Below are 11674 nucleotides of genomic sequence, written 5' to 3'. Positions count from 1 at the left end.
AGGGCTGCGCAGCCCCGAAAATGGGGAACGTGGCAGCACCCGCCAGCACCACGGAGCCGGAGAGCCCCTGGCACAGCCACATCCCTGGGGAGCACAGAAACAGGGAGGCACAGCCCAAAGTGCCCCCACATCCCGGTGGCATTGGGGACCGGTCAGGGCACATCGCAGGTGCCGGGGGATGCTGGCATCTCCCCACGCTGTTTTTCCCCCCTGCGCCGTGCCAGCTCCGGTGCTTTTTATAGCTGTCCCTGGCTGTGTCGAACAGCAAAACTCAGAAACCCCCGGTGCGCGGTGCCAGGAACACCGACAACCCCTGGCACTGGGTGGCTGGGGAGGGGGTGTCCCGCACCGCCTGCCCCCCTGCTTGAGATGGAAAATCCTTGTCAAATTCCCCTCGTGGAGAGGCCAGACGGTCCGGGGGGGGGGGGGGGGGGGGGCAGAGGCCAGCCGAGAGCGTGGCTTTGCCGTGCAGCTTTACCGCTTTATTAATTGAGAAGGCGAAACTCCATTAGTCACGCTCGTTAATGCCCGGCCCTCCAGCGCGCTTGCACCAGCCAGAGTCCTCGTGGCTGCAGGGAGCGAGGATGGGGCGAGGGGTGCACCGGGGTTGGGGAACGGGGAGCCTGTGCTGCCTGTCGGGGGGGCTGGATTAGACCCCCTCCCTGGCCCAGCAATGGGTCTGGCTTCTCCAGCGAGCCCCGAACACCCAACGAGCCCTGAAGCAGGCTGGGGTGCGGGGAGCAGCTCCATCAGAGGTTGCACTGAGCACCCAAACCCAGCTCTATTGCTCCATCGGAGGACAGAACCACCCGAAATCACCGGGAGACCCCCACCACGTACCCGCCTCAAGCTCTCCGCCCGGGTGACGAGGGCTGGCGTCCCACCACCGTCCCCTCTGCTCAGCCCCACCGCTCCTCGCGGCATTCCTACTTCCCCACGTAGCAGTAGGTGCCGTAGGTCCGCAGTTCTTTGCTGGGAAAGCCGAAGCTGCGGACGCCGGGGTCCGGCAGCCCCCCGCAGCGTTCGCGGGGGGTGGTGATGGGGTACCGCACACTGCCGTCCGCCAGCCACCCCCCGTCGCAGCGATCCAGCTGGGAAAACTTCCAGGCGGAATAGAGCTGCCCCACTTTGGCGATGGTAGCCCCGTGGTTGTGGCACGCTTGCCCGGCTTCCTTGAAATTCAGGTGGCCCCGGATGAAGTAGACCTGGCCTGGGGATGAACGGGGACACGGCGCGTGAGCAGCCACCGCGGACGGCCACCCGGGAACAACCCCAGCCCCGACGCAAAGCCAGGCGGGCAGCGGGGTTCGGTGCAGCTATGGGAGGGACGGGGGACCCCAGCGCTACCTTGAAGAGCGGAGGTGAAGCAGAAAGCATCGAATCGGTCCTTCTGCTTGTCCCTGGCCCCATAGGTCCGAACGCCTGGCAGGAGGAGGCGGCCACCGCACGGCTCCCGTGAATTGATGATGGGGTAGTGGACGGTCCCGTCGAGGATCCAGCCGGCGTTGCACCAGTCCAGACCCTCCGTCCAGGCTGCAGGGCAAGAGGCGGCTCAGCACCGGTGCTTTCCTCCTCCCCTGTGCCCCAGCGAGGCACGTTTTGGAGCAGAAGGGGGGTTGTTATATTATTTTTTTTTTTAATGCTTCACCTTTGTAGAGCTGCTGGTAGGTGGCGAGGCGGGAGTCCTGCTGCTCGCAGGCTCGCTTGGCTTCGTGGTAGTTGAACTTGTAGCGGCCGTTGCTGGGCTGGTAGGGGAAGACGATGCCTGTGGGGACAGGGACGGAGGGTGAAGGAGACTCTCTCGCCGAGGAGGCTTTGGGTTGTTACCCCCAGGGATTTGGTGCTGAAGATAAGGCTGGGGCATGGGGCATTGCAACAGGGGATGCGAGGGGTGGAGGCACCCAGCCGTGGACCCCCCCCAGCCCAGGGTCCCCTCTCCCCCACGTCCCCGGGGGATGTGGCAGGAGGGAGCCCAGCCTCACCTTCGAGGTGCAGCGTCAGCGAGACGCTCTCATCCTCCAGCCCGTTGACGAGCTGGCAGCGGTAGCGTCCCTCGTCCTCCAGAGCCACGTCGGTGATGGTGAGCGAGGCGTCGTAGCGGTGACTGTGCCGCAGGCGCACCCGGGGGCTCAGCGGCCCGTAGTTCTTGTGGTACAGCCCGTTGGTGATGATGATGATGCTCTCCCGGTAGTTGGCCGGCTCCACTTTGCTCCACTTCACCCGGTAGTTGCGGGGCAGGGCGCGCAGGACGCAGGGCAGGGTGGCCGTGGCACCCCGCTGCGTGTGCACCACGGCGTGGAGGGGCTCCAGCAGGTACTGCAGGCGTGGGGGGGCTGCAGCACGCCCGGGCTGCCTCAGCGTCGGCTCACCACGGAGCATCGCTGTGGCCCCACTGCCCCTCCGATGCCTCCCCTGACACCCCTCGACCCTCATCGGCATCTCCAGCCTGGTTTCCATCACCCATCCCGGCTCCTTTTTTCCCCTCCTGCAACCCCTGGGATGCACAGCTCAGGGACCCCCCCCCAACATCATCTCCCTCCCCCAGCACCCACCCCAAACGGCAGCGCCCTGTCCTACCCCCAGGCCCTGCTCCCTACCCGGGCTCCCCGTCGGCCGCTGGAAGATGCTCGATGCTGGGGGTGCCGCCAAGAGCCAGAGGGAGCCGAGCAGGAGAAGCCGGTGCATCCTTAGAGCTGGGGGCAGGACGGCGCCTGGGGGGGAGCACAGGGGTCAGGGACACGTGGCAGGACGTACGCTTGCTTCGGTGGGGACCGGGGGACGTGGGGGGGGGGGGCATCTGCCGGGGATGCCGTGGGGCGGATGGATGGCCGTGCTCCGTTGGGAGCTCACCCGCATTTACTGTGCACAGGGGACATCCCCTCGCAGGACATGGGGCCAAGAGAACGTGTCAACCCTCCTCCCCGGTGCCCCCGCACCTCTTACCGTCCCCAGCCGCGTCCTCTGGGGAGCCACCGTTCCCATCCAACGCCTCCAGCACACGTCCTGCCCCGTCCCGTCTCCGTCACAGCCACCCCATCGCGGGGTCGAGGGCTCCGGAAAACTCAAACCTGCGTCGTGGCGTGCCGGGAAGAGGGGGTGCAGCGAGCGGGTGCTCCCAGCCAGCCCCTGCCCTGTCACCGTCCCGGGGCGGGCAATGTCCCGGCAGCCCCGCGGCCCCGCGGTCCCTTGGCGTCTGCTCCCATGGCGTGCGGGAGCGGCGAGCGCTGGCCGTGCCCTCGCTCCCTGCCCTGTCGTCGTCTCTTCCCGCTTTCTTTTTTTTTTTTTTTTCTTCCCCCAACACCTCCCCGAGGAACGCACGGGGAGGAGGAAGCACAATTTCCCATTGTGAGCGTCTTTCTCTTTATTGTTCTGCTCGGCAAAACACAGTGCGCCCGGCTAACAAACATCCCTTTATTTGCAGGCCGCAGCGTCGGGGAATTCAGGGAAAATGCCAGCACCGCACAGGGCTCCGGCAGCCCCCCGGGCCAGCAAAGCCTCCCCTCCGCATCGGCCCCCGGTGCCGGGATGGCACGCTCTGCTCCCACAGACACCAGGGCAATGGTTAATTTTATGCCCCCCCCCCCCCGCCAAGTCTCTGATGGGGGGGATGCTGCTCCCATCCTTTGGGGCTCCCATGGGTTGTGCAAGGGGCGGAGGTCCCTGCATCCCATCAGCCTTCTCCTGCCGTGCGAAAAGGCATCGGAGAGGCTTCCCCATCGTCACCTTGGGGCCGGGACGCTGCCGGGAGCAAAACACGGGCGCACAATGGGGCTGTGTTCTGCGCTGCCTTATCTTCTCCCTCCCCCAGGGTCCATCTCCAGGGGTGGAGGAAGCTCTTCTCAAAGGAGACACAAGACAAGCAGCGTCTGTCCCCCGGCACCAAAGGACACAGTGATCCCGGCTTCGCCGTGGCACGCACGGCACAGAAAACAAACCTCCCCCGGGGGAAGCGGCACCAGTGCGTGCGCTGGCTCCCCAGCCCCTCGCCCCCAGCCCGCTCCCCGCGGCGCAGCCCCTGTGCAGATTTGGACCGAGGGGTTAATGCAATAACCTGCCCTAACTTCGATGCCGGCAGGTTGGACTGGAAGCCTCCGAGGCTCTCCCAGCTCACAACGATCAGTGCTTTGGCTCCTTTTAATGAGCAAAAGGTGGCCAGAGCCCCGCAGAGAAAGGCAAACCCACAGCAGCACCGCACGTTCCTCTCCCGCATCTCCCCACGGTTATCGTGTGGGTCGGTGGCTGCTCAGAGAGCACCCCTGATCTCCCTCCATTGCACTTCCCATGCCCAGGGCTGCAAAAGCAGCTCCTGAGCACCCCCCCTCACCGCCCCCCAGCAGCGCCTGGCCCCGGGGCAGCGGCTCAGGGCTCCTCGGCCGGAGGATGCCGTTTCCCAGCTCCGTGATACCACGAACCGGCCGAGTCGTTTCTTGCATTTTTCCCAAGTGAAGGCAATAGCTACACCCCTTGGCTCCCACAAAACCACAGCCCCGAGCAGGACACTCGCCGCGGCCTCCAAAAGTGACTCATTCCCCTTCCCCAGCCCGTCGGCGTCAGGGCACGACCCCGGCCCGACGCTGCTTATCTGAGATCATACTTTGGCACGGCGCCGTGGAAAGGAGTTACCCGAGTCACTTCCCAAACGCACGCTGTGTTTGACTTCTCGGCTCCTTTTCTCTTCCTCTCCCATTTTGGAATTTGTACCCGCTCTTGGTGCATTACAAACACCTCTCTGCGAATGCAGAAGCAGCCAAAGAAAAGCAAAGGGAACCCTCGTGTCCCAGCTCCCCCCCACCTCTCCTGCCTAACAGCAGCCTCTGACTCCGCTTCTTGCCCTTGTTTTTCAAGGCTCAGCTTCTCCTCCTCCCCACGCAGCCCCACAGGTAACCTTGTCACCACCCCCCCCCCCCCCCGAACTGTCATTTCTTCCTTCTCACCAGGGAATTTAAACCCGGCTTTGCCGAGCTTGCCAAAGCCCGGCACCTCTGCAGCGGGTTGGTCCCTCTGCGCGTGCTGCATCACCCTCCATCTCCTCTGTCTGACCTGATCCCCCAAAACCATCACGTTTCTCCCCTGCCAAACCTCCAGAAAGGCTGAAACCTCGGGTATCCCCCAGCCATGCCTTCCTCCCCCCTGCACCCCAAATCCCACCCTGACCCTTTCATGCCCAGCTGAGCTGGATGCTGACAACGACAGCCCCGCATGGTCCCCCCCGGCACAGCGGCCTGAGTCACTTGATGTGGTAAAAAACTAGGTGCCGAGGCGTGCCGGGGGCGGCCAGCCTGGGGTTTCCGTGTTGGCAGCACCGTCCTGCTCCCGGCCGGCTCTTCCGCCCGTAGGAAGCACCGAGGCGAGGGCAGGACCTGGCAGCTGCCCTGGCAGGCGGAGTTTGCAGCCCCAGCGAGTTTCTCCTCGTGTCTCCCTGATTTCAGGGGGTTCACCTGCCCCGGCCACCCCACGGCATGCCTGAGCACACCACCGCCTCAAGGCTCCGGCTCTCCGGGCTGTGCTTCCTCCTCCAAATCCTCACCATCATCCTCTTCGCCGTCTTTGTCCGGTACAGCCCCGAAGGCAGCCCCAGCCTCTGCTCCCAGCAGCTGAACTGCAGCTGGAAAAACCAGGACTCGGGTTTTCAGCACCCCCGTGAGTACCCCCACCCCGGGTGGGTGCAGAGAGCGGCTCTGCCTGGTCCCCAGGCGCCGCTGAGGGGGTGGCACGGGACGTCACCATGCTCGGTCCGGGCGGCAGACCTGTCACGCCGTGAAACAGAGGAGGGGGAACATCAAGCCGCAGGGTTGGGGTACCGGTGCATCCCACCGAGGAGGGGTCGGTGGGTGGAAAGCAGCCGTGCTGCAAGGATTTCCCACATGCTTGGACAAAGTCGGGTCCAAACCAGGGATATTTGGGTCTAGGACACACGTTTCAGCAGCTGGAGTGCAGAGGGGATCACTCGGTGCAGTGATAAACCCGGGATTGTGCTCTCATCCCGGGGAGCGGGGGGGAACACGGCAGCTGCTCCTGGTAATTTGGGGTCTGCAAAACTTCCCACCGACCTGCTGGGTTTTGCAGTGCCAAGGGATTTGCACCGAGCCCCTTTCACGGAGGATTCGGCTCCCTCCGTGCTGCCGCAGCGTCCAACGTGGGGCAGGGGGGGTCCGTCCTGCCGGGAGCATCCTCTTGCACGCCCGGCATCTCTGTGAACCTCATCCTGGGCTGGAACGTGAGGGACAGACCCCGAGGCAGGGGCAAGGCAGGCGATTGGAAAGGAACCTCCGGAGTGCCCTGGCTGAGGGAGGGGAGCTGAGCAGAGCTGAGTCGCTGGGCAGGAAGCAGGCAGCAGGCAGCAGGCAGCAGGCATGTTCTCCCGGTTTCGCCTGCCCATGTATCCCCACCCAGCGCAGGCGGTGACTCACGGCTCCGGCACACGGGGCGCAGCTATCGGCACAGCCGAGGGGTGCAAAGGGCGTTTAAGCCTAAGCGAGAATCAGGTCCCCTCTCCTCTGCCTGGTCCCAGTTTGCTGTTCACCCTTGTCCCCATGAAGCGGGACGGGATGTTTTCAGGGGCAGCAGAGAGGTCCCAGGGGGTGGCTGACATCTCAGACCCACCTTTGCGCTGCTGTTATGGGTGCACCCACCCATAACACCCACCTCTCGGCCGCCTCGAGAGGTTCCTGGGCTGCAGGGTGAACCACGTGCGTGTCCTGAGGCATCCGCACAGGGCGGCTGCAAACGGGATGGCAGGGGCCGCATCAGGCGGGGACGGCTTTACCTGTCACTAGTAGAAGCAACAACCGCTCGTGCTCTCCACTGGAGATCTCCAAGGGAGATCCAAGACCAGATCCACCTCGGTTCCAGAGACACGTAGATGGAGCAAGGCTGATTTATATCGGCTGAAGCCTTCAGCTCCCCAAAACCAGGCTGGCTGAGCCCCCTCAGGGCGGGGAGCGGCAGGCAGGAGGGTGGCTGCCTGCCCTCGACGCCTCCAGACCCATCCTTCTGCCTCTGCTCTGCCAGGTTTCCGGGATGTCCACCTCCAAGCTCTCCTTGGCTTCGGGCTCCTGGTGGCCTTCCTCAGCCGTTACGGGCTGGGCAGCACGGCCATCAGCATCCTCATCGTGGCCTTCGCCATCCAGTGGGCTGTACTCATCCAGGGATTTTTATACTTCTTCCTGAACGGCAAAATTTACGTGGGAGCTCAGAGGTAAGGCAGGAGGGGGCTGCCGCTGCCCGGCCACGCTCCTCCCAGGTCCAGCCCTGGCACACTGGCTCCCTCCTCTGTAAAACTCACAGCTCTGCTTTGGAGGAGGATTATGAGGACAAGTAGGACCAGGTTTCTGGGTTATTTGAGTGCCACGCTAGTACGGGCCATGTAAGTACTGCCAAGGTTACAGCCGGGCATTTAGGGGGGCACACTGGCCCCCGCCCGCCTCAAGCCTGGCTGTCCCTTTGTCACCGACATCGCAAGGATCGAGCTGCCTGTTCAGCTTGTGGGAGCGGTGGGACGCAGGGTCCGGGCTGCAGGCTCAGCAACTGTCTCCCCCCACCCAGCCCCACTCTCCCCAGCTCCCGTGCTCGCCCCTCCCCGGCAGCGCCGGGTCCAGCCCCACGCTTTCCCTCTCCTTCCCAGCATGGTCAGTGCCGACTTCTGCACCGCAGCCATTCTCATCTCCACCGGAGCTGTTCTGGGCAGGGGAAACCCCGTCCAGATGCTGCTGCTGACCCTGCTGGGAGTCACCCTCTTCACTCTCAATGAATACATCCTGCTCAGTCTCATGGGGGTAAGTCACTGATTTGGGGGCGGGCACCAGAAAGGAGGTGACCATGGGTTCAGCCTCCTCATGTCAAGACCCACCTTGTCTGTAGAGACAAATCCCATATCCCCCCCTTCCTGCACGGTGTTTTTTTGTACTCACCAGGTAAGCGACAGCGGGGGCTCCTTGACCGTCCACACCTTCGGTGCTTATTTCGGCTTGATGGTTTCACGGATTTTGCACCAGCCCCATACGGACAAGAGGAAAGAGCAGCAGGACACGGGGCACCAGCCAGATGTCTTTGCTGTGGTTGGTACGGAGCTCAAATCCTACAACACTGGAGTCATAGACATGGTGGTGGAAAGACCATCACCAACATTAGGACAGTGTGGCTGTGGCTTTGACCAGCAGAATTCTGCAAACCATCAAGGACAGACATCCTCCACCTGCCTGGGGACTTGTCCTGGGGCTGCACCACCCTCTCCAGGAAAAGGCTTTTCCTTGTGTCCACCCTGAATCTCCCACGCTGCAAGCTGTGGCCACTTGCATCTCTTGGCAGTAGTTTCTTTCCCATGAGGGATCAACCCCAACATCAAAACCTGCCTGTTCCCCTTCCTCGCAGGAACCATCTACCTGTGGATCTTCTGGCCCAGCTTCACCTCAGCCACCACGGTCCGTCACAACACCGAGCCCTGGGCAGTGCTCAACACCTACTTCTCACTGGCGGCGAGCACCCTGGCCACCTTTGTCCTCTTGCCTGTCCTCTACGAGGAGAGCACCCTGCAGATGGTAGGTCCTCTCCTGGGACAAACCCAAGTCTCACGCACTGCCCACGTCCTGTCCTGCAGGGATGGTGAGCATGAATACACCCAGGGCAAAAGGGGATGCCCATTAGGCTTTCTCGGGTTTGTTAAGACCTGAGGAAGCTCAAATCCCCACAACTCCATGCTGATGTCCTCCACGGAGCCAACTCCCCCGACCATGTCATGCTCCATCAGGTTCAGATCCAGGATGCCACCTTGGCTAGCGTGGCCATGATGGGCATGGCTGGGGAGATGCTGGTCACCCCCTTCGGGGCCCTCATTGCGGGGTTTCTGGCTGGCCTGATCCCCCCGCTTGGCTTCAGATTCCTCACGGTGAGTCACCTCGGGACAGCCGAGGACCCCAGTCCCAACTCAGGGGAGCCCTTTGGGGTTTGCAGCCCCCAAACCTGCAAACACCAAGTTGCAGCGCAGCCTCCCTGGGCAAGCATCCCCCGTCTGAACCCTGGCTCTTCCTTAATGCTCTCCCCAGCCCGTCCTGCGCTCCAGGCTGAAAACCCAGGACACGTGTGGGGTTCACAACGTCCACGGGCTGCCGGGGATCCTGGGCGCCTTGCTGGGGACACTGCTGACGGCGCTGGCCACTGCAGATGCTTATGGTGGCAGGTGAGAAGAGCCAGAATCGGGGGTGCCAGTGACTCCATGCACCCAAACCGGGGCCACCACGACACCTGAAATCGGGGATGCTCCACGCACCCTCTGTTACATCACCCAGAGCCACGAGCGGAGCCCCCCGTTTCCCTGCCTGGGAGAACAAGCTCCCCAAAAACCTGTTCGCGCTCCGGCTTGCAGGCTGGAGCTTGTGTTCCCACTGGTGGCCCAGGGCAGCCGGACGGCCACCGACCAGGCCCTCTGCCAGCTCTGCGCCCTGCCCATCACCCTGCTGCTGGCCACGCTCGGTGGCTTCCTCACCGGTGAGTTTTGCCTCCGGTGGGACGGGACGGAGGGTGCAAGGGGTAAAGGAATTGATGGATTTGGGGGAAAAGCCCCAAAGTGGATCCTCCCCATCAGCCGGGGTGGGCAGAGACCAGCGGTGCTCGGTGCTGCGCAGACCCCCGGGGCCGGGGCTGGGACTGGGGCCGGGGCCGCCCCCCGGGGCCCCGCACAGCCCAGGGGCCGAGGCCGGGGCTGCCCAGCCCGGTGCTGCCGCTAGATGTCAGGGGAAGCCCGGCGAGAGGAGCCGGGCCGGGCCGGCCGCCCCGCTCTCAGACGCCCTCGCCCGGCTCTCGGCATCCTCAGGAGCCGTCCTGAAAACGAAGGGGCTGAGGTCTGCCCCGGACCCGCGGTACCTGGAAAACACGGTCCTCTGGGAGGTAAAGCTGGGGTAAAAAAAGGGTTTACGGGGCTCAGGCAGCAGCAGGGCTCGGATGGTTCCCCGGCTGCCGATACGCTCCCTCCTCCTGCAGCAGCGTTTGGGGTGGGAGCCAGCTTCATTAAAGCCCCCCGGGTGCCCCCCATCCAGTCCTGATCTGCCCCGCGCAGGGCCCATTTCTGCCCCTCTCCGTGTCTCTGCGTTGGCGCAGGTGGCCGAGGAAGGATGCGACCGCGGGGCGAGCAGAAAGGAGCCGGGTACCAGCACCTTGGTCTAACGACCCCGACCCCCCCGGTGAGGTCCTGCACCACCAGGCTCGACCTTCTGCCAGCATCGCCGGTGCCGGGCAGCTGCTGGCAGCCTGACCTTCCCAGCAGCCAGGCTTGTCCCCGTGTGGAGCCAGGTCCTGGTCCCAAAGGTTTTGGGAGTAGTCGGGTGCCCACGGGCCTTCGCAGGGTGAAGAGATGCTGCAGTGATACGGGCGCTTGCTGTTGGAGCGAGCCCACTTGCTCCAGGGACACCTCAGCGTGTCCAGACTTGGCTCGGCCACTTTCCCTCTCTGCTCTGTGCCTCAGTTTCCCCATCTACTGCTCTCGGAAGACAGGAAGGCGATGGGGGGAGGCTGTGTCGGGGACGGGGCATACCAGGCTCCACAGAAAGCAGCAGAGACTTTCTACAGACACTTTTGCACACAACTATTAAAACACGTAGATCTTTTGTAGCCAGTGAACTCACACGGCACCTGCCCAGCTTTGCCGGCTGAGTTTCCTTCAGGTTTCTTTCCAGGGGGGAAAGCAAAGCCCCCAGGATGCCCCAGGATCCCCCTTCACCCCAAAGTCTGATGCCCATGCAGTGGGTTTCAGGGGTTGCTCCATCCTCGTCCCGTGCCCCCCCCGCTCCCCCGAGGGGGTACCCCCTGGAGCCTTGGCCACCAGAGGGTGCGACAGCCCAGAGCAGCCAGCACCCAGGGGTGAGACCAGGGTGACAGCGGGGTCCCCAGCACAGGGGTGACCCCTGCCTTCCCCTTACCGCTCATCACCTTGCACTGGGGTCAAGAAAAAGCCCACCCTTCCCCCCCTCAAAACAGGAAAGTGCCCCCCACACTCAGCCCCAGTGGGAGAGGGATGCTCCCCCAGCCATCACAGCCCCCAGGTCCTGCTTTCCAGGACCCCAGCAGCACCCAGCACCCCATCTCCACATGCCCCCCCCCCCCCCAGGTACAGGCAGCAGCCCCTAAACCTCCTGCCCGGGAGCAGGTTCGAGCACCCCGAAAATGTGGCAGCTCAGGGGAAGCCAAGGGGGGGGTCCTGGAGTGCTTGGAGCCGGGGTACAGCCCCAAAGGGCACCCGGGGGGGGGCGATGGTGGCCGTGTCGGGGGGTCCCTGGTGGAAGGAGGCCTGGGGGGGACCCACGTCCTGCGAGCCCGGGGGCGGCTGCCAGACGCTTTCACACCTCCAGTGCCAGACTCCGGCGCTCGCCATGTGGGATTCCCGTGGGCGCAGGTGTCCCCAGCTGCCAGCACCGTCCCCCCGGCGAGGGGGACACAGCCCCATCCCACGCAGAGGGAACAGGGGGTTCAGGGCCAGCGCAGTGAGGTTTAGGGTAAGCGGTTTGCTACCCAGCCGAAGTGGCCACGTTTGGGACCATCTTGTTTTAATACTTGCTGCTGTTGAGACACATAGAGGTTTTTTAAATGATTCTATCAAAGGTGCAAAAAAAACCCCAAAAACAATCCTTTGATTGCAGGCTGACCATAAAACATCACTTTTTAACAGAACTCTTCATCCTTTCTA

General features: G+C 63.6%; 2 protein-coding genes across 6 annotated transcripts; one reads left to right on the top strand and one right to left on the bottom strand.

Annotated features, from left to right (window-relative positions):
* Positions 1-475: 475 nt before the first annotated feature.
* HAPLN2 (hyaluronan and proteoglycan link protein 2) lies at positions 476-3251 on the bottom strand. 2 transcript variants are annotated; one of them, XM_054806501.1, is made up of 6 exons: positions 2937-3251; positions 2598-2711; positions 1983-2333; positions 1649-1765; positions 1348-1533; positions 476-1210 (listed from the first exon to the last, which is right to left on the bottom strand). In XM_054806501.1, exons 1-6 carry the CDS (start codon positions 2980-2982, stop codon positions 927-929), a joined length of 1098 nt encoding a protein of 365 aa, XP_054662476.1. In that variant the 5' UTR covers positions 2983-3251; the 3' UTR covers positions 476-926. The 2 variants fall into 2 exon arrangements, with proteins under 2 accessions (XP_054662476.1, XP_054662474.1); XM_054806499.1 differs by having other exon boundaries at positions 2944-3078.
* Positions 3252-5385: 2134 nt separating this feature from the next.
* Positions 5386-10936, top strand: RHBG (Rh family B glycoprotein). Of its 4 annotated transcripts, none has more exons than XR_008574382.1 (10): positions 5386-5640; positions 7012-7198; positions 7625-7775; positions 7914-8061; positions 8371-8537; positions 8747-8884; positions 9042-9175; positions 9285-9483; positions 9809-9882; positions 10093-10142. XR_008574382.1 is itself a non-coding variant. In XM_054806494.1 (10 exons), the coding sequence occupies exons 1-10, from the start codon at positions 5460-5462 to the stop codon at positions 10156-10158; spliced, it is 1368 nt and encodes a 455-aa protein (XP_054662469.1). In that variant the 5' UTR covers positions 5386-5459; the 3' UTR covers positions 10159-10290. The 4 variants fall into 4 exon arrangements, 3 of the variants coding, with proteins under 3 accessions (XP_054662469.1, XP_054662467.1, XP_054662468.1); XM_054806494.1 differs by having other exon boundaries at positions 9362-9483; positions 10093-10290; XM_054806492.1 differs by lacking the exon at positions 9809-9882 and having other exon boundaries at positions 9362-9483; positions 10093-10936.
* Positions 10937-11674: the final 738 nt, after the last annotated feature.

Source organism: Grus americana, chromosome 29, assembly GCF_028858705.1.
Source record: "Grus americana isolate bGruAme1 chromosome 29, bGruAme1.mat, whole genome shotgun sequence".
NCBI lineage: Eukaryota > Metazoa > Chordata > Aves > Gruiformes > Gruidae > Grus > Grus americana.
The sequence above is the reverse complement of the archived record's forward strand: the minus strand, read 5'-3'. Positions and strand labels throughout refer to the sequence as shown.